Genomic DNA, 23,203 nt, shown 5'->3' with positions numbered 1-23,203 from the left:
CAGAAGATCGTGAACACAGCGAAGCACATCACAGAAACCAATCTTCCATCCTTGGACTCACTTTACACCGCACGCTGTCAGAGCAGTGCTGCCAAGATAATCAAGGACACAACCCACCCAGCCGACACACTTTTTGTCCCTCTTCCCTCAGGGAGAAGGCTCAGGAGCTGGAAGACTCGTATGGCCAGATTTAGGAACAGCTTCTTTCCAACTGTGGTAAGACTGCTGAACGGATCCTGACCCGGCTCTGGGCCGTACCCTCCAGATATCCGGACCTGCATCTCGTTTTTTTTTTTGCACTACCTTACTTTCCAGTTTTCTATTTTCTATTTATGATTTATAATTTAATTTTTTAATATTTACTATCTATTTGTAATCCAGGGAGCATGAAGCGCAGAATCAAATATCGCTATGATGATTGTACGTTCTAGTATCAATTGTTTGGCGACAATAAAGTATAACGTATGTATAAGGCATGCTCCCCAATCCAGGCAATATCCTTGTAAATCTCCTCTGCGCCCTTTCTACAGTTTCCACATCCTTCCTGTAGTGAGGTGACTAGAACTGAGCACAGTACTCCAAGTGAGGCCTGACCAAGCTCCTATATAGCTGTAACACTACCTCTCGACTCTTAAACTCAATCCCACGGTTGATGAAGGCCAATGCACCGTATGCCTTCTTAACCGCAGAGGCAACCTGCGCAGCAACTTTGAGTGTCCTATGGACTCGGACCCCAAAGGTCTCTCTGATCCTCCACACTGCCAAGGGTCTTACCATTAGTACTGTATTCTTCCATCAAATCTGACCTACCAAAATAAACCACGTCTGAAGATATTTCATTGTTATGTAAAAATATTAATTCCTAATTAATAAGACAAACTTTTGCAGTTTTAACTATTACATCCATAAATCAATTATGTCAGCATGTGTTACTGAGAAATTGTCTCAGAAAACCTGATTTTCAGGCAGAAATTATGGCCCGTACCACTAATTTCCCAATTTTTGCTGCTTACACAACTTATGCATACAGATCTTGTCCAGCAATGTTGCTATAGTAACCCATTTAATGCAAAAATCTGTAGGAAAATAAATGACCACCTCACTTGTGTTGAATACAAAAAATCCTGATCCGCATGTTATCACTGGGCGCCATCTGCTGGTGCCTTTATAAATGGACACCTGCCATCCTTGTACAGCTTTGGAGGAACTATAAATTTGCAGAAAGAATAGGTTAGTTCATTTTCCTTTTTTCATTCCACCTAGCCTGCACATTCCATTCTACTTACTACACTTCACCCTAAACCAATGTGCCTCAGAGGAACCGCTTTGTCGAGCGCCTTTGCTCGGATCACCACAAAACATGGGATTTCTCGGTAGTTTCCCATTTCAATTCGACTTCCCATTCTCAATCTATCATGTTGGTCCATGGTTTCCTCTACTGCCACAATGAAGCCTCACTCAAGTTGGAGGAGCAACACTCATATTCAGTCTGGGTAGCCTCCAGCCTGATGGCACAAACATCAATCTCTCAAACTTTCAGTAATTTCTCCCACTTCTCCCTTTTTCCATTCCCCATTCTGATACTTTTCTCACCCCTCCTGTTCTTCTCACCTGCTCATCACCTCCCTCTGAAGACCCACCTCCTTCCCTTTTTCCCATGGTCCAGTGTCCTCTCTAATCAAAGTCCTTCTTCTTCAGCACTTTACCTCTTCCACCTATCACCTCCCAGTTTCTTACTTCATCCCCCTCTCCCACCCAGCTTCCCCATCACCTAGTTTCACTTACCACCTGCCAGCTTGTACTCCTTCCCCTCCCAAACCTTTTTTTCTGGCTTCTGCCCTCTTCCTTTCCAGTCCTGATGAATCCCAAAATTTCGACTGTTTATTCATTTCCATAGATGCTGCCTGACTAGCTGAACTCCTCCAGTATTTCCAGCATCTGAAGAATTTCTTGTGTTTATCAATTTTACTCTAAAATGGTGTGGAAACCCAGTTACATGTGGTTTTATTCTATATTAATTGATGACAGGGAAAACGATATTACCTCAATCTGCCCCATTCTCAATAGAGGGGACAGGTTATATCAAAGGAACTTTAAATGCTTGATTAAGCAACAAAATAATAGCATTCAGAATTGGTGCAGCTTGCTTCATTGTCAAAGACTTTGTGAAATCAGGTATAGAGAATTAAAATGCAGACAATGGCATTCTCAGACTTAAACCCATTTATTAACTATAAATGGGAAGACAAATCAACTGTAGGAACAATATATCAGCCTTATCTATTGTCAAGCTATATTTTTTGGCTGAAAGGGGCTCTTGCCTGGAAGTAAGGCAGTTTCTATAGTAACTTATTAATTTACCAGAGATTTTTGAGCTCCAACATTCAAGTCTTTCATAATCAAACAAACTATTTACCTGTCATAGAACTTTCTGATGTAGACAGCTGTTCTCTGAGCTTCTCAACATCATCTGGATGAACTTGATCATACAAAGTGCTTCCAAACCACTCGGACTGTGGATGGTTTAAAACAGGTGTAACTGAGTCTGATACATAGATGACTCTTCCAGTCTCAGATGCAGCAACAAAAAGGAATCCATCTGCTGCCTCCAAAATAAGATGCTTCAACTCCTTCAAAAAGAAAGTTATACAAATATTAAGATGGACAGATAACAATACTTGTTGGTGTCATACTTCTAACATTTCTATAATGATCCATCATAAAAATATCAATAATTTAAGATTATTGTCACAAAGTCACAAAATTAATTCTTGGGCCAACAAAGTTGGTCCTTGACGAATTCTGAAGTGGTATGAGAACTTCCTGGATAACCAAAAGGATAGACGGTGAAACAAAGCAGATATAAACATGAAGAACAGATATCAAGTTGATAACATGAGTGAATATAGGAAGTTTAGAGGGGAAAATAAAAACGATATGAGGGAGTCAAACAGAGATTATGAACAGACTGGCACCAAACATAAAAGAGCACCTAAAAAATCTTCAATGTACATTAGTAGTGCCAATCAGAAACCACAAAACATGATCAACATATAAAGACAAGAGCCATGGGTGAGGTTCTGACTCAGTGTTTAAAATACAGTTTTACCAAGAAAGATGAAGCTGCTGGCATCTTAAAAAGGCATAATTGAGGTGATGAAAGGGCTACAAAAAATTGATAAAGTGACAATAGAATGGCAATATTCAAAGTGAATAAGTCACTTGTACAAGTAAGAGAGAAGAATGATGGAATTTAGAGAGCCTTGCCCATAATCTAACGAACATGCAGGGGTCCCCGAGAAGTATTCCAAATGTTACAAAATCATTCAAACAAAGGGTGTACTAAGTATTCACTTCTGTAAGAAAATAGGAATGCTGAGTATTTTTAAGTGGTGAGATATTTGAAGATATTAATATTCAAAAAACCTTGGATATCTTTGTACACAGACCACTAAAAGCCTTCTAAAAGCAATTAGGAATGCATACAAGAAGAGGAGCAGGTGGAAAAGGCAGAAATGTTGCAGGTAAAGTTTACTGCAGGAAGATGTGTTATACTTTGGTAGAAGGAGAGGCAGTATACCATGGTGGGGGTTGGTACAATCTTAAAAGTACATAAAAACACAGATATCTGGCATAAACTGTTGAATGTGTTATAGCAAGTTAAGAAAGTGGTGACAAAAGGATCCTGGGCGTTATAAATAGAGGGGAAAAGTACAGAAACAAGGATAGTCCATCCAGAGGAAACTCGCCCAAGTCACAGGGAGAACATACAAACACCACACAAACAGCAGCAGATATCAGGATTGAACCCCGAGGCAGCATCTCCATTAGATGTATCACTGAGCTACCCAAATTACTGCTGTAATCATGTATTCTCTGTAATATTTCACAGTTTGTTTCAGTAGGCTTCAATCAGACCACTACCCAAGAACATGGTAACCTGCCTCAAAGTCTATCATCCAGTAGCACTTATATCCACTGTGATAACATGCCTTTAGAGGCCAGACATGTAACAAATCAACTGCCAGAGGAGTGACCTAGATCTGCTCCAATATGCCTCCTGTCACAGCAAATGCTATTTAATTAGACCTTCACTCAGTTCTGGAACACCTGGAGAGTGAAGTTGCATACATCTGAATGCTATTCCTTGAATACAGCTGTGCATTAAACACCATCATCCTCTCACAGCTAATCACTAAGCTCAAAGAACCTGGCTTCGATATCTCCCTCTATAACTGGATTCTCGATTTCCTCACTTGCAGAACCCAGTCAGTTCAGATTGGCAACAACATCTCCACAATCACCATCATCACAGGTACACCACAAGGCTATGTGCTTAATCTCCTGTCCTACTCACTTTATACTTATGACTGTGAGGCTAAGTACATGTCCAAAGAGCTGATTATCAAACTCAGGAGGAAGTTCTCTACGAGCTCCACGAGCCAGTCCTCATCAGGGGATCAGAGGTGGAGGGGGTCAGCAACTTTAAATTCCCTAGCATTATCATTTCAAAGGATCTGTCTTGGATCCAGCACACAAATGCCATTACAAAGATGGCATGGCAGTGTCCCTACTTTCTTACAAGTGTGCAAAGATTCAGCATCTTATCTAAAACTCTGACAAACTTTTACAGATATGCAGTGGAGAGTATACTGACTGGTTGTATCTCTGCCTGGTAAGGAAACGCCAATAACCTTGAACGTAAAAGCCTACAAAAAGTCATGGATACAGTCCAGTCCATCACAGGTAAAGCCCTCCCCACCACTGAGCTCATCTACAAGGAGCACTGTCACAGGAAAACAGCATCCATCATCAAGAACCCTCTTCTCTTCTCGCTGCTCTCATCAGGAAGGAGCCTCAGGACCCATAACACCAGCTTCAGGAACAGTTATCAGGCTCTTGAACTAGAGGGGATAACTTCACTCACTCCAACACTGAATGATTCCACACTCTATGAACTCACTTTCAGGGATTCTACAGTTCATATTTTCAATATTATTTATTTATTTATTTAATCAATCTGCATTTGCACAATTTGTTTTCTTTTGCACATTAGTTGATTGTCCATCTTTGTCTTGTGCAGTTTTTTCACTGTTTCTATTGTGTTTCTTTACATTTACTTTAAATGCCTGCAAGAAAATGTTGACGTGTGCATGTGTGTACTTGGATAATAAATTTATTTTAAACTTTAAAAGAGTATTGTTTTAACTAGACAGGCAATGCAAAACATTACAATTGCTCCGCTCTCTTTAGTTTCATAACAACCAAACCTCCTGCCATTTAGTTAGCCATACAGTGACACCATCCCGATATAACTCCCAGGAGTGTTGTAAAGGAATGTGAATGCGCATAGTGTCACATTAATCAGAATATTGCCCTGTTTGTTTTGTCATATTCTGGATGCATGACAGCAGAGTTTTAGTGACAAATATCTGTAATTAAATGCTCCCAGAAATTATTCTCTTCTAATTTTCCCATATGCCTATGGTCTATCCAGCGCAGTCATTTTCCAGGATGAAAAGCAGTTTTATTTGGCAGGCCAAATTAATGATAAAGAATCCCAATCAGTTAAATGTCAGAGATCTATGAAAAGCAAGATGGGATAAAAACAATCCATCAATAAAGTAAACTAATTCTCAAGTCCAGTTACCTGCGACAACAACTGGATGACAAAACATTAGAATTGATCACTCTTTCTGAACTTCCAGAGAAGAGCTAGGTGTAGCACAATTTTTCCTGGAACATTTCTGCTAAGGTACAGGGAAGATTTGTACATGCCTTGCAGCTACAAACTATGCAGGTTTTTTGTTCAACTAAATTCTATTCTCCTCTTAGTATCTTGGCAGCTCTCCCAATGCTATGCTCAAAGGGATAATGTGACAGATTATCTTATTCACCAGAGAAACCTAATTCTAGATTAACATAAAGTTTATACCATAGTACAGCAATAGACCAACATTCCAGTTGAAGTTGTTACTCAATCTAATCCAATCTACTTTCAAGCCCCTAACCTGAATCCCGTTGATCACAATTCTTCAAATACATATTCAACTGGTTTTAAAATGTGATGAATAGTTCATCTCTACCTCCCTTTAAGGAAATGAGATTCATATCCGTGCCATCTTCTGGGTGAAAACCATTACTTTTCATCTCCCCTTTAATCCTTCCAACATCCACTGTAAATCCACAAACTTTGTTTTTTTTTGACTCATCTGCTATTTACTCTCTCCTTTTCCAAAGAAAACAACTCAGTTTATCCAATCATTTCTTAGGGCTAAAAATCTTCAATCTTAGAGCTAAGAATCTTGCCAACTGGGGGTAATGTTCTCATAAATTTTCTCTGACCCCCCCCCAACTCAATACTTATTTCCTACATGGTGACTAGGATTGTACATTGACTCATCTTAATCTTTCTGCAGTATTTGAAATTCTAATCACATTGCCTTCTCCACTTTTCATCCTTCTAGTTTCTCTAAGAGATCAATAATACATCACAGATCAGAAACAGGATGGGGAATATTCTGTTGATATAAAGGCATCACACAATTTGAAAAATATGATCAACTTGGCTGCTGACGTTGATTAAAAATGAGTATGTGTAAAAAAAAAAGTTACACACTTTCTTCAGGAGTCGCAGGCCAACAATAAATAGAATTTCTAATTATAACACTAACCTGTTCTGTTAGAAATGAAGGTTTATAGGCACCATCAGTCGAAGTATTTCCTGTTCCCCTTAAAGACTTCATATGAGACACAGCCATGCGAAGAATTGTCAGTTTATCAGGTTTGCGTGCTAAAGCACTGCATGTTGGTACCATGTCAGATAATTCTGTGATGTAAGCAGTCATCTTGTTTCGACGTCTTCTCTCAATTTCACTGTGATTCTCTCTGTAGATTTTAACAATATTAATAGTATTGTTAAACTATAAAAGAAAATGAAAAGCATAAAACAGCAGTTGCCTTTAAATTATTTCCTGCAGACCAATCATAGTTTAGAATTTCCTATCAAATCTTGTGGAAAGGCTATGTTAAAAGTGCTACAAGTTACAAAAGGTTAAATGACAGAAACATCAGGTCCTCAAAATACAGATTAGTACTCAAGATAAGATGTCTCTCTATCAGTCAAATTTGTGCTGACTTAATGCTAGTTGAGAAGCTCAGTTCACTGAAGTTGAATGGAGATTGTTGCTGGAGTGATCTGGTGTGAATTTGTTCTCTTGAATCAGAAGTTAAAAAGAAACATATTGTGGGTCATGTTTCACGCTGACTCGAAGAAACCAGATCTGAGTTTGACTTCGGAACAGCAAGCAGGTCAATTTTCTCATTTGCAATTTGATGCATAAATACATAAAATAAACATTTTCTTTGCATTATTGGATATTATTTTGGACTATTGCAGGAAGCATTGCATTTGTCTGATAAAAGAATCTCAAATTGTATCTTTTGTTCACTCAGGCTAAATCTGGCCGAATAAACCAGTTTTTCTTAATTTTTAATCTATTTAATCAAAAGTTTCATCAATTCCACCTATTGAAAAAAATAGAGAAACATGTTTAAGTAAATGCTGTCCTGTTGATCAATAGAACATATGGTATGGATCTTACTGGGCAATGCTGGTCGCATTGGAGCTTGGAGTATACTGTGAAATTATATCTGGGATCTCATGCCAGTTGAAACTTGGTACAGGATAAAGATCTCACCGATTTTATGCCAAGCTAGTGGAGTTCTAAATACCCTGGACCAGCAAGGTAAGGTCCAGCACATCCTAATCAGGTAAATATGTCATGGGAAGACTGTAGTGATTTTAGGAAGCACGCCAGGCCAGTAGATTCTGGGCCTTCTTTCCAGTTCCCTGTTTTCTACTATACCATTCTTAAATAATGCATGTTAATTGCAGAACATAAAAGGTACAAGGTCCATCCACAACAGCATACAACTTGTATAATGAATCTGTGAGAAAATCTATGACAGCTTTGAAATTTGTAACACATCTTTTTTTTTCTCCAAATACAAAAATACTTCATAAAATTGTGTAACTACATTTCAAATTAATTCATTCTAATATTTCTTATTCATATAGTACTTACTTCATAATGCCTAATTCCCTATATAAATGAAGCATGTAAACAACATAATTTAAAAGAGCAAATAATTATTGATTTCCATGATTCTGCACAATAAACACCATCATTTCTTTCAAAAATATTGGTAAATATTGCAGTACAATATTTCAACAACTAAATTCAAAATATATTCTGAATGATTACATTATATTGATCTTCTAACAAAATTCAATTTAGGACACTTTTTTAAATACATATGTTGCTTTTAATACTACCAGATCATTATTCTATGTATAACAGGATTATGATCTGTCACAGACTGTAAAGGGTAACTCTTGACAGACATACTTTGAATCTCATTAGACCACATTTTACTGCAAGTATTTTATCTACATTTAGTAGTGAATTATATTTCAAAAATTTAACCAAATGGAGATATCTAATTTTTTTGCACTGATTGAAGTTTACAGGTGTAAACATAAAACCACATTCATATAGTAACACAATGTATCTCAAACAATTTTACTTCATCAAGCAGGTGGAAGCATTTTGCACACAGCGAAGCCTCACAAAAGCAATAAGGGAAATAAAAATTAATCCTGTTGTTTTGGTCATTGTTTCATGCAGGAACATTCAAGTTCACTCGTGCCAGGTGAACCCGTCACCACATAACAGCATGCTTGACTCAACATCCAAAGCAATTCAGAACTACATCAATACTGTGGTAGTGAAAATAAATCACACCTTCACTAGGGATTGAAACCAAAATTTTCATATACAGAGGCATGCTTCAGGATGAACTGTGAATGTTGCAACAGTCACATCTGGAATCAACTTTAAAAGTTGTCAAAATGTATCCTGGCCTATTTAGTACAAGACAGTCATCAGAGATCAGGAAATATTACCATATATCCATAAAATTGCTTCAATGGCTCACAGAATCTGATATTTTGCAACATATATGCTACACTGTAAGTAACCGACAAAAGCAGCAAAAGTACCAAGAGTTTTTACTCTTTTAAAAACACAAACTGCTGAAGGAACACAGTGGGTCAAATAACATCAGACTGATTCTTGACATAGGGTCTCAACCTAAAATATAGAATAAGCTTTTGCTTCCACAGATGCTGCTTGACCTGCTGAGGCTCTCTAGCAGTTTGTTTTCTGCTCCAGATTCCAACATCTGCGGTCTCGATTCACCATTAAAAAACTTGATTCCAAAATATCACAAATATAGTTATAATTTGCAACACTTAACTGGCTATAACATTGCACTCTGAATAAATCTTAAACATGCAAAGGCTGCCGTATCTATTTGTCATATACAGTACTAAAACTGTCATTACTTTAGATAAGAATATTTGCTGTGCATTTCTTACTTATAAGTATTGTTGACATACAAAAAATATTTCAGAATAGCTGATAGAGTTATTTTTCTTACCTGTGCAGTTTTTCTTTTCATCGGCACTATGATATCGTCTGAGCTGGAAGCAAATTCAATTCTGCTAGAAAAAACTAGCTGGCTTTGCCTGAGGGTGGCAAAATTACACTGCCCAAGCTTGCTGATAAACCAATTTGGGCTACGCCTACCTTGCACAATTTTCTTTATCACCACGGACTCTGATGAGCATACCTATGAACAAAATGAGTCAATCAATTCCAAAGGAGCTTAAAAACAGATCCATCCATATTTTACATCTTCTAGATTAATTAATGCTACATGACAATATAGATGTGCCAGATTTTAAAATTAGTACTGAGAATTAGAAACCAATTTGCAAGAAATCACAAAAGAATAAATGTTTGAAAAAGCCACAAGAAAAAGAAAAATATCTTCTTCATAGTAATACTATTTCTATAGGCATTTATTGTCCATACCTATCCTCCCTGACCACAGCAGACAATTAAGATCAGGTAAAGACTTCTTTCCTTAAAGGACATTATAGTCAACATGGCTTTGTGTGAGGTAGGTCGTGCTTCACAAACCTGATTAAATTCTTTGAGGAAGTGACAAAATATATCAATGAAGGCAGAGAAGTGGATGTGGTGTACGTGGATTTTAGAAAGGCATTTGACAAGGTTACCCATGCAGGGTCATTCAGAAAGTCATGGGATTCAGGGAACCCTGACTGCCTGGATTCAGAATTGGCTTGCCCATAGAAGGCAGAGGGTGATAGTAGATGGACTATATTCTGTCTGGAGGTCAGTGACCTGTGATATTCCACAGAGATCAGTTCTGGGGGCCTAGCCCTTTGTTTTATTTATAAATGACTTGAATCAAAAAAAGGGTGAAGTAATTCACTTTGTAAAATTGAACATGAGGGCAGAATACAGGGTTTAAGGCAAGATTCTTAACAGGATAGAGGATCAGGGGGACCTTGGGATTTACAACCATATTTACAACTCAAAGTTGCAGTGCAAGTTGAGAAGCTGGTTAAGGACAACGGTGCATTGGTCTTCATTAGTCAGGCAATTGAGTTTAAGAGCTGTAAAGTAATGTTACAGCTCTATGAAAGTCTATTTGGAGCATATTTATCCACAACTGTACACTTGGTGTACATGTGTACAACTGAAGGACAATAAACTTGAACTTGAACACTTGAACTTGGATTGTAGTGTTCAGTATTAGTTGCCTCATTATAAGGAGGATCTGGAAGGTTTAGAGAGGGTTCAGAGGAGATTTAGGACAGGATGATTCCTGGATTAGAAAATTTTCTTATGAAGATAGGTTGAGCGAGCTAGCACTTTTCTCTTTGGAGAGGAGGATGAGAGGCGAGTTGTCAGAGGTGTACAAAATGATAAGTGACATACAAAATAAGAGGCATAGAGTGGACAGCCAAACAATTTTTCACAGGACAGAAATGGCTAAAACAAGGCAGTATAACTTTAAGGCGTTGGGAGGAAAGTATAGGGAGAATGTCAGATGCAGGTTCATTAAGACAGAGAGTGGTGGTGGAAGGCAGATACATTGGGGACATTGAAGAAATTCTTAGATAAGCATATGGAAGGAAAGAAAAATGGAATGCTATTTGGGAGGAAAGAATTAAGATTTATTTTAGTGTAGATTAAATCATCAACACATCATGGGCTGCACTGTGCCGTATTTTTCTATGTTCTATGGATAGGAAAGGCTTCAAGAAATATGTATGGGCCAAATGTACCAGCTTAAATGGGCATCTTGGGTGGCATGGATGAGTAGGGCAAAAAGGCCTGTTTATATGCTGTATTAGCCTATGACATTACTTTTGGCAATTTTACAAGAATTGAACAGTTTCATGGTTAAGGTCAATGAGACATTTTCCAGATCCTTACGTAATTATTTCAAAATTAAAATTCCTCGAGTGCAACATGCTAGGATCTGAACTCAAACCTCTGGATCAACGGTCCAGAAATCTGGCTGCTAATCCAGTAATTTAACCAATATCTATTAAACCCATAGAACTATTACATAAAAACAAGGTCAAGCATCAGACTACAGTGTCATGCACCAACACACTTGTTTCAATGTACAAGATAGGTAGTGATTTGAAAGCAGTTTACTCAAAATCAGTACATAAAATTGTGCAGAATTCAAAAATCCCTTATTTTAAAGGAAAGTTAATATGCAAGACAGTATAATGCTTTTAAGTTAAAGAACCATAAGGATATCAAATAAAAAATTATCACATTTGCAAATGAGAACTGTTTTTGTATTTTTTTCAAGTAACACCCACAATTTCCTCAGAGCTTCTTCTCCCACTCTTCTGCTGGAACTTTGCCAGAACAATAAACAGGTGTTCAGCCTACCTCCAGGGAACTCAGAGCAGTAAAGTGGGCGCAATTCAGAGGAAATTGTGGAAGTGTAATTATTTAGTTAATGAAGGCTTATGCTAAGGCAGTGAAAACAGAAAGTGCTGAAACACTCAGCAGGAATCTGTGGATAAAGAATCAGAATTTCAGGTTAAAGACCACTCATCAAAACTGGGAAATGATATCAGATTTCCAGCATCTGCAGTTTTTCTTAAATTTGTATCTTGTTTTTAGATTCCTATCTAATTTGTATAGATCCAGTTAATTAGGCATAACCTTTCATGATGTTTCAATAAATGAAATTCACTTAGATTGTTGTAGTCTTCAACAAAAATTAAATTAATTGAGAAATTCAAAACTGGAGACCTAGAGCATTGACCAGGATCTGAAAAGTTTTAGTCATTAATTTAAATGAGCTTTCATTTATATTCTCGGAGAGGTAAACAATGTAAATCCTGTTGAAACCTATTCAACTTCCAATGAAATCTCTTCCAAAATTTCAAAAAGCACTGTACGCACCTTCCTAATATGAAGGACAGGTTTTCTCTGTCTAAATTATAGCAAAACTGAAGCTAATTTCAATAGATCCCGCAAATATCTAGAGTTAATTCCACTGAAATTTCCACTGCTCGTACTAAACCCAAGAGAGATGAAAAACTCTTTGAGTTGGATCATCTTCTTCACACCAAGAAAGGCTTAGTAAGGGTTGAAAGAAAGGTTTATTTAACTAATCCCTGGAATGAGAGTGTTTACTTAAGAATCTGAGTAGAAAAATCTCTGCGTTTTGGAAAAAGAAAGTTAATTTCATCAAGAAGTATGACACTCTCGGAAGCCTTGGAAGAGTTGATGCCAAGAGATTACTCACTTGCATTAGTGTCTAAAATAAGGAACCATGGACTTGTTATAAAGAGTAAACTATTAAGTATGAAAACAAGAAGAAATTTCCTCAAAGTTGTAAATTTTTGATATTCTCTCTGCCTAAGTGTTATTGACGCTCAGTCATATTCAAAATGGATTTTTGGACATTTAATGAACCATACAATATGGGATTGGGTAAAGTGGAGGTTGAAATAAAAGGCAGTCATTGATTTCATCAAATAATAGAGTAAATATGAAGGATCTTCTTTCAGTTCAGGAGCTTATCCTAGATTGCCTCCCATTTTTCACATCATAAAATCCAATGTGCAAGTCACACCTGTGAATAAATTACTCTGCTGCCCATTTTTGGGGAAGTCAATTTTAGAACAACTTTCTTAAAAAATCCCTAGTATTTTTTCATAATTGTTTTTTATTTACTTGACCAAAGCCACAAGCCTTGCAGAAGTACACAGTACTCAGAAATGAAAAAATGCTGCCAGATAGTAAGGTCAATTTGCAAAAGCAAATCTTAAGACTTGGCATTTAACACTGCCAAGTAGCAAGAATAGAGTGGTATGATCCAACTGCATGGGACAGGAGATGCCAGTCATTCAGGTTGGTGGTGGAAGGGGGCATTAGGGAGGGAGTTTGGTTCAGCAGAGGAGAGAGGAAAAGACAATTGGAATTAAACAAAGACAATGTGGCAAGAAGCCAGCTGAACCTGCTAGCAAAAATTTGTAAAGATATATCACACTGCTGCTCAACTCTCCATTATCCCCATTATACAGCTCTCTCCTCTAAGAAAGCCCTACAGAAACACTTATACAGCAGATTTTATAGTAATTGCTGTATGTCAGTACTGTCTTACAAAAATTTGTTCTTAAATTCCAGAAACTCCAGCTGAGATTTGTTCAACAATGCTACCACGATGTCACTTGATATATTTTAACATATTAAAAGTATCATTTAAATGTAAATTGTTATCTATTTAGATAACTGCTTCTCTCCAATGACTCTGCTCAAGGGAAGAATCACATCACTGTCAAATAGTTTCCTGCTTTTAAAGATTTTTCTTGTGATTTTGCTCTTAATCCTCTTTTTTTCCCCTCATTCATTAAGACAATAAAATGTGTGATGTCTGATTCATAACCTGTTGTCCATTACCAATATGTTTATGTAGTTAGATTGGCCAAGATTATCACTGTAATGAAAGGAATGCATAACATGTGTGCATTTATTATCTTGTAGCCTAGCACATACATCGAACCAATCCACATCTGTAAGATTTCTTTTCATCTGGAATAAACAATGCTTCATTTCATGGCTCTCTGAATTCGTTCTTGTTCAATTACCAAAATGTATATATTTTGATTTTTCTTGATTTCATTTGCTAAATTAATTTATGAACATGTTACTTTCATCATACTAACCATGTTAAAGAATGCTAAATGTATGGACATCCATTGTGTTAATTACACCATTTTTGTTTAAATCAGAATATTTTACTAAAATCTGTAAAAACTGAAAAAAATTCAAAAGAATTGCAAGTTCTGGAAATCTCTGAAAAATACCAGAAGCACTCAGCAGGCTAGGCAATATCTGTGGAAAGATACACAATTAATGTTTTAACTGAAGATCCTTCATCAGAACCAAGAAGGTGAGTAAACAAGTTAAGTTTTAACTAACAAAGGTAGTGGATGCAAACTAAAATTAACATATTTTCTCACTTTCCCAATTTGATGAAGGCCTTTCAATCCGAAACATTAACTCAATTTCTTTTTCCATAGATCCTGTCTCATCCGGTGAGGTTTCCAGTATTTTCGGTTTCGCTTACTGTAAAAGAGAGTCAAAACATAATACGTGCCATTTAATATCAAATGTGAGTAAAGATACATATAGTGCCCAAACACTCCACAGCACATTTTATGACATAGACTATCCAATTAACAATCAAAATACACTTACTCCCAATTAACTCACCTTGAAAATTTGCTAGGCCCTTCTCCATCTTCATCGTCAAAATCCAGTCTAAAGAAAAACATACTTGTATCAAAACAAAATGTACTTATTTAAGCACGATATACAACAAAGCCTTACAAAATATCAAATCGCAAAGAAGAGAAAGTATGCAGATCCTGGAATTCCGAGCAACACACACAAATTGCTGGAGGAACTCAGCAGGCCAGGCAGCATCTAGGGAAAAAGTACAGCGACGTATCGGGATGAAACCCTTCTGCAGTTTTTTTCCATAGATGTTGCCTGGCCTGCTGAGTTTCTCCAGCATTTTGTGTGTGTTGCTCAAAATATCAGATCACCGGATCATGACTAAGATAAATAGAATTTATTTTTCATGCATTACGCACTTAGCACCATCTACTATTTTCGTCTTATAATTTTACGCATGCTGGAATAAATACACATTTTGATATTTGTAGCTAAGTCAGCAGTGACAATTATGGAGCATGAAACATGTCAGAACACCAAGAAGCAAACAAACACAAATGACAGCATATTTATTAGTAGAGAACTAATTATAGCTGAGAAATCTGCACTCATTTACATCAATATCGTGCCATAAATTGGGCTAATTTCCTGATTATAAAGGACACACAAATTCAATAATTTGAGTCGAAATACACTAAGTTTTATTTCAGCTTTCTGGATATCAGCTGACATTAAGGCGATGTAGAACAAAAAAATCCACAGCTGCTTTTGATCCTTTTCTCCATCAAGGTGCCATGGTTTACGATCATCTGCTAGTATTTTGCAAAGAATGACAGGTACTGCATCAAAGAGCATTGTGGAAAATAAAAGTTCAAAGTGCAGGAGGAAACATATTGGCACAGATAGAAGACTGGATGGTTTATATTAAAGTGCGATTAGGCATAAATTGGCCTTTTATTGATTGCCAAGACAATAATTGGCAAGCTATAGAAATCAGTCCTAGGGATTTATTTTTTCATAAATATTTAGAAAAAAATGTTATGGATGAAGGCACCACAGTTTTGGTTGCTAAATTTGCAGATGATATGAAGGAAGATACTGGAAAGACAGATGCAAAGACGACATAGGGAAATAGCAAAAAGAGAGGGTGGAGGCAAGGTCAGGAGCAGAAGGCGAGGACAAAGTAATTGGGCTAAGATCTGACAAATATGGAAAAGCGTGAAGTTGTCCATTTTCCATAGACAGACAATTTCAGTAGACTCCGATAATCTGGCACTCTCCGGGCTTTGGTGGGTATAAAAAAAAAACTGTGAACCAAATGAATTTAAGTATGTGGGAAACAGTACTAGCAGATGTAGTGCAATCATTGAAAATGGAGCCCCAATGACTATGAACGGACGACATGAGAAGGGCTCTGGTCAGTTTAAAACAAGCTTTGGAAAAAGGACCTGGTAAGAGTAAAGGGAAAACAAGTAATGGGGTCAAGTAAATAGAAATAGAAATGGGACCTTGCAAATTTAAAAGCATAGATTTGGAAGCTGCATTCCTGCATAAAATGGTGTCAGAGCATGAAATAGTGTGCATAGTTCTGGTCACCACAATATGGTCACCACAATATAGAAAGATTATCATTACCCCGGAGAGGATAAAGGGGAGACTTACCAACATGTTACTTGGGGCAGAGCATTTCAGTTCCAAGGAGAATCTGGGTAGGCTGGGTTTGTTTTCCTTGTAGCAATGAAAGTAAAGAGGGCATGGGGTAAATAGTAGGAAGCTTTTCCCAGCAGCAGTGTTTAAAACTAGAGGTTTGGGGTAAATGGTAGGGAGAATTTCCATCAAAAAATGGAGGCACCTTCACAAACTCCCACAGCCCTGGATGACCCTGTGATCTCAGTCTCTGACGACGTAAGAGCACCCTTTGGTAAGGTGAACCCATGGAAAGCATCCAGCCCAGATGGGGTACCTGGCCAAGTACTGTGACCTGTGCTAATCAACTGGCTGGAGCAGTCTGAGGTACCATGTGCTTTAAGCGGGCTTCAATTATACCAGTGTCTAAGAAGAATGCTGCAACCTGCCTCAATGACCATCTCCAGTAGTACTTACATCCAATATGAAGAAGTATTTTGAGAGGTTGGTAATGACGTTTATCAATTCCTGCCTTGAGAAGTGACTTGGATCCATATCAATTTGTCTACTGTCACAACAGGTCAACAGCAGATGCCATCTCATTGGCTCTTCACTCAATCCTGGAACATCTGGAAGGATCCTCTTCATTGACTACAGTTCAGCATTTAATACTATCACCCCCTCAAAATTAATCAATAAACTTCAAGACCTTGGCCTCAATACCTACTTATGCAACTGGAACCTCAATTTCCTCACTTGCAGTATCAGCTTAGATTGGCAACAACATCTTGTTCATAATCCCCATAGCACAGGTGCACCACAAGGCTGGATGCTTGCTTTATACTTGTGATGTGGGGCTAAGCACAGCTCCAACATCATACTTAAGTTTGCTGTCAACACCACTGTCGTTGGCCAAATCAAAGGTGGTGACAAATCAGCATACAGGAGATTGAGAACCTGGCTGAATGGTGCCACAACAACAACCTCTCACTCAATGTCAGCAAAACCAAAGACCTAATTATTGACTACAGGTGGAGGAAACCAGAGAACCATGAGCTAGTCCTCATTGGGGGAATCAGAGGTACAGGGGGTTAGCAACCTTAAATTCCTCAGTGTCATCATTTCAGGGGATCTGTCCTGAGTCCAGCATGTAAGTGCCATTACAAAGAAAGCACAGCAGCCCCTCTACTTTCTTAGAAGTTTGCAAAGATTCAGCACGTTATTTGAAACTCTGACAGACTTCTGTAGACATGCGATGAAGAGTACACTGACTTGTTGCAACATGGGCTGGCATGGAAACACCAATTCACTTGAATAGAAAAGCCTCCAAAAAGTAGTGAAGGCAACCTATTCCATCATAGGTAAAGCCCTCCCCAACACTGAACCCATCTTCAAGCCATGCCATGCTCTCTTCTTATTGCTGCCATCAGGAAGGAGGTACAGGAGCCTCAGGACCCACACCACCAGGTTCAGAAATAATTTTACCCCTCAACCATCAGGGTCTTGAACCAGAAGGGATAACTTCACCCACTCCATCATTGAACTCTTCCCACAACCTATGGACTCACTTTCAAAGACTCTTCATTTCATGTTCTCGTATTCACTGCTTATTTATTTATTATTATTTCATTTTTTGTATTTGCAGTTTGTTTACTTTAGCACATTGGTTGTTTGTCTACTTGTTGTGTGCAGTCCTTTATTGGTTCTATTATGTTTCTTTGTACTTACTGTGAATGCCTGCAAGAATTTGAATCACAAGGTTGTATATGTGACATGTATGTATTTCCATTATAAATTTATTTTGAACTTTTAAAAATTGAGAAGCATGCTTTTCATTAACGGGTATTTGAAATATAGTATCCACAGCACCAAAAAGTGGTGGAGGTAATGATTTAAGAATGATCTAGTTGAGCACTTGAACCCTCTACAAGGCATTGTCAGACCAAAAAAAGGTGGGGTTCCACAAAAATAGAAAGGCAAAGGACTAGACAACGATGTTTATTCTGGACTTGTAAATGCTTTCTGAAAGAGGAAAAACAGCCAATAGTTCCCTGAGATCTAACAGCAACATATCATACCATCTGGCTGAAAGGAGAAGATATATAACTCAAAACAATCGCATTTACAATGGTGGTGGGCTTTATCATTAACATAAAACCCAATAGGCCTGTCATCCGCTCCATAGTGAAAAAGACAGAAGCACATACAAGCATTTATGTAACAGTGTACCATAAGATTCGGCTAGCACCATATCTCTTCAATATCTATGTATGTGACATCCAACCCTTTACAGCTAAAAGGTACACCAATGCAAATGAAGTAAAATTGCCACATTTTAGAAAATTAATAGTTAACATCTTACCTTCACCAAAAGATACCTGAGCTCAACAGATAAAAAATATGAATGTTTCAGCTTTGTAATGCAATGGCATAAAAGAGGTTCAAGACCATCGTACCTCCCTTTACAGACAACCCATGCACCTGGGAGTGTAAGTCAATGAATGACACCCTCAGAAAACATTGAGAAAGGCCTGATTTTTTGTGCGATATATAGAATATTTTAGGTACCAGCGGCAGTTCAGTCTCCCCTTCACTTTCTTTTCCAGTGTACCTTGATCTGAAACCAGGTGAAGTCAGGGTATTTGGATGTATAATCAGCAAGCCCCATTCAACAAAACACAAGTAATCATAAGAAACACAGTGCAAGGACAAAACAAACAGCACAAGGAAAGGGTAACACAAAGATTAAATGGAGCTGTCATTTATTCACTTAAAAGGTATTGCAATCAAAATGCTATGATTCTCAAACATATAAGATTACAGAGGACAAGCGCAAGGGATTTTGCGGATGCTGGAAATCTTGAGCAACACACACAAAATGGTAGAAATGAACAGTCGACATTTCAGGCCAAGAACCTTCATGGGTCCTACAATGCACTACCATCTGGAACACACACAAAATTTAACTTGCAAAAATATATTTTTAGCTAAAAAGTTGCAAATAATGTCATATTATTGGGACTAATGGACACCATCAGCAGATCAGGCTGTATCTGAGGAAAGTGAAATAAGAGTTAATGCTTCAGATATAAAATGCTTCATCAGGTTTTCAACCTGAAATATTAATTCTGTTTCTCCCAACCTGCTAAGTGCCTTCCAATATTTTATACTTCAATGTCAGATTTCTAGCATTTACAATTTGGACTTTAATTTAAACCTTAAAGGCATCCATTAGTCTTGCGAGACCATGGATCTGCGCCTGGAAAGTCTTCACTCTCCAGGGCGCAGGCCAGGACAAGGTTGTATGGAAGACCAGCAGTTGCCCATGCTGCAAGTCTCCCCTCTCCACGACACCGATGTTGTCCAAGGGAAGGGCAAGAGCTGATACAGCTTGGCACCAGTGTCATCGCGGAGCACTGTGTGGTTAAGTGCCTTGCTCAAGGACACAACACACTGCCTCGACTGGGGCTCAAACTCATGACCTTCAGATCGTTAGTCAAATGCCTTAACCACTTGGCCACGAGCCACGTTCATTTATCAGGATCATAAATGCTGATTGGCCTGTTAAAATTACTTGAATGAATTATTCTTGAGCTATTATTTCATCAAGTTCCAACACTCATTCCTGAAAGTGACTTAATGCAGAAAAAAAAAAGAAGTGTACTTCTCATTCATAGAAACTCTTCCTGTAAAACCAGAACAGGTTCAGCTCTGAACCCATCATAATTGGATGCTCCGGAAGTCACATACTTGAGATCGCATTGAAGTAGCTAGAAATCAAATTGTACACATCAAGAAGCCTCAGAAGATCTAATCATTTTGACTTATTGAGAATGGTGATGCATTTGATAAGGAGAGTGAATGAAAATACCAAGTGGGGCCAAATGCATATATATGACAACAAACATTCTCCAAATGAAACATGTAAAAGTGATTCTAGAGTTCATAGAAGATCTATCACCACTAGTCACAAACTTTAAATTCATTTTATTCAACAGTTCACATACCCTCAAATACTGCTGTGGGTAAATTCAGATAAAAAATGGGAGCAGGCAGCCATAAACCGAGTTGGTTTAGTCATTCAACAAGATCATGACTGATTATCTACCTGAACCTGAAGTCTATGCTCACACCCAACTCCTATATCCCTTTGTGAGTAAATATACATTACTTTGTGTTTTGAATGTATATGGGGCACCATGGTAATGTAGTGGTTAGCACAATGCTATCACAGCTCAGGGCTTTCCAGAGCTCAGAGTTCAATTCCAACTCCATTCTGTCAGCAGTCTCTGTATGTCCTCCCTGTGGAATGCGTGGGTTTTCACCGGGACCTGCAGTTTATTCCCATGTTCCAAAGATGTACCAGATACAAATGGTCATTGTAAGTTGTCCTGTGATTAGACTAGGGTTGATCAGATTTGTCAGGGGTTTCTGGGGCAGTGTGGCTCAAAGGGCCAGATGGGCCTACCCTGTGCTATATCACTAACTAACTAAATAAATAAATAACCAACCAACCAACCAAGAATTTCACAGGCCCTTGGTACTCAAGACTTCAAAGGTTTCAAAGGTACATTTAATGTCAGAGAACCGTACACTATATATCCTGAAATGCTTTTTCTTCGCAACCAACCACGAAATCAGAGAATGCCCCCAAAGAATGAATGACAGTTAAATGTTAGAACCCCAAAGTACCCATCAGTTTCCCTCCCTCCCGCGTGTAAGCAGCAGCAAAGCAACAATACCCCCTCCATCAGCAAAAAAAAAGCATCGGCACCCTCAACTGAGCACTCAAGCATGCAGCAAAGCAACAGCAAAAACAAGTACTTGCAGTACCCCAAAGACTACTTGTTCACCCGGTATTAAACATACCACAGGCTCAATCTCTTCCTAATAATGGAGAAACAGGTGTCTCCATTTCACTGACTTCCAAAACATGTTTACTAAGTAACTATTTTTCCTCAGCTTAATCTTAAAGATCTTATCTTTGGTACATGCCCCCCCATTTCTAGACTCTTCTACTGTGTAGAACATCCATCTTATCAATTGCTTTCAGAATCTTTTACATCACAATAAGATCACTTTATATTCTTCTAAAATCCAATAATTTAAATTAATTGGATTTATCTCTCTTCCCTTAAGAATCAATGTGATAATCCACAGTATATAGCCTCCAAAGTCTGTTTTTAGGAAACTAAATGAATTTACATGTTACAGGTATGTTATGAACAAAATCCTGCGCAGTTGCTGCAAAAACACTTTACTCTTAATTACTAACAACTGTGCAGTAAAACCACATATACAGTACTTGGTGACTTCTTTACTGTTTGTTGTACTTGTGAGTTAAGACTCCTTAAGCACCATGACCTCCACTGACTCAGACAAGGACAGCAGAAGTATGGAAATATCACAACGTGGGAGTTGTCCTCCAAGCCACAGCATACTGACTTGGAATTATTTGGCCATTTCTTCACTATTGCTGAGTTAAAATCATGGAACTCTTTCCCTACCAGCATTGTTGATAAACACACACTTCAAAGACAAGTTACATCTGGTGGGAATGGTGTGCCTGTTAAGCATAGCTCTATTTTTTTCAGATTGTGTTGAACCACAGAACATAAGAAATCAGAATTGGCCATTCAATGCCCTTTACACCTGCTTAGTCATTGAACAAAACAACTGATCATTTGCCATGCTACTACATTGGCATCCATCTGTCTCAAAGGACAATGGGTGGTGATCATCATCACAAGCCTGGGCGGAAGGTATGGAGATCCTGATACGCCCAGTCATCAAGATCTCCCTCTCGGCCTCACCAAAGGAAAGCTTATGAAGCAATATGTTTGGCACCAGCTTGGCTACAGGAGCTGCCAAAAGGATGTTCAATGACGTCCAGCCACCTTAGGGGCTCCACTCCGAATCTGCTGTCTGGGTTTACTTCTGTAGCCCTCATGTCTCCCGAGGCTGCCCACAAAGCAGTGGGGCTATTTACCCATAGCTGGAGATCTGGTTCATGAGCATCAGGGCATGTCCACATGCCGATGGGCCTACATGCTACGTGTGCAGGGGCCACACTTCCTTTCCATCCTCTGTAGTTCAGCCTGAGTCCAAAAGGAGTTCAGTTCCCATGTGTCGCCAGTGAAGAGGCACTACATGCTGCCACATACCCGTACTAACCTCACAGCATTTGGAAAATAAAAATGTATTAATGGCCGCTTTGAATATAGTCACAGACCATTCATAAGAGCAAGTCCCGTGCAGATGGTAAATGTGGTACAGTGGAGCAACTGTGATCTGGTGCTAGAGGGAATGAACATTTGGATGGTTCACAAGGTGCCTTTCAAGCTGACTGCTTTGTCTTCAATGGTGCTGAGTTTCTGGAAAGTTCTTGGAGTTGTACTCATCCTGATAAATGACATCATCCTGAATTATGCATTATTGATGGTAGGAAAGAATTAGGGTGTCAGAGGGTGAGACATTCATCACAACGTACCCAACCTCCAAATATTACTTAGCTGATCCAGTTAGGTTTCTGCTCAATAATAACCCTTTAGGATATTGATGGTGGAAAACTTTACAATGGCGATAGCACTGAATATTAAGGGCAGGTGATTAGAGGATCTCCTGGAAACAGTTAATGCCTGGCACTAATACAATGCAAATGTTATTTGCCATTTGTTAATCCTATGCCAAAATGTTGTCCAGGCCTAGCTGTATATAGGAATGGACTGTTTTATTTACTGAGGAGTTACAAATGAAATTAAACATTGCGTAAAGAATTAGTAAAAAAACCTTTTGCGCAAATACCTGGGCCTCGAACACTTCTCGAAAAGCTTCTAATCTACAGCAATGTCCAAGGGCTGAGATGATTGGCCTCCAAGAGGCAACATCTTCCTTTCTATAAGGTACTCTCCAATCATTAACAC

General features: G+C 38.3%; 1 protein-coding gene across 6 annotated transcripts in view; it reads right to left on the bottom strand.

Annotated features, from left to right (window-relative positions):
• The window catches only part of arnt2 (aryl-hydrocarbon receptor nuclear translocator 2), a 393,077-nt gene that overhangs the window by 342,287 nt on the left and 27,587 nt on the right, over positions 1 to 23,203 (bottom strand). For 4 of the 6 annotated variants that reach the window (XR_011889078.1, XM_072278401.1, XM_072278402.1 and 1 more), the window contains exons 2-4: positions 14,691 to 14,738; positions 6,675 to 6,888; positions 2,417 to 2,630 (exon numbers count right to left, since the gene is read on the bottom strand). Coding sequence is in view for 5 of the 6 variants with exons in the window: in XM_072278401.1 (XP_072134502.1) it covers positions 2,417 to 2,630; positions 6,675 to 6,888; positions 14,691 to 14,738 (476 nt within the window). In the remaining variant the exon portion in view is untranslated. Of the gene's footprint in view, positions 1 to 2,416; positions 2,631 to 6,674; positions 6,889 to 9,504; positions 9,638 to 14,690; positions 14,739 to 16,316; positions 16,383 to 23,203 lie in introns of those variants that run through there. The other 2 variants (XM_072278403.1, XM_072278405.1) reach the window with 2 other exon arrangements.

Source organism: Mobula birostris, chromosome 14 (genome assembly GCF_030028105.1).
Source record: "Mobula birostris isolate sMobBir1 chromosome 14, sMobBir1.hap1, whole genome shotgun sequence".
In the NCBI taxonomy this organism is placed as follows: Eukaryota; Metazoa; Chordata; class Chondrichthyes; order Myliobatiformes; family Myliobatidae; genus Mobula; species Mobula birostris.
The sequence above is the reverse complement of the archived record's forward strand: the minus strand, read 5'-3'. Positions and strand labels throughout refer to the sequence as shown.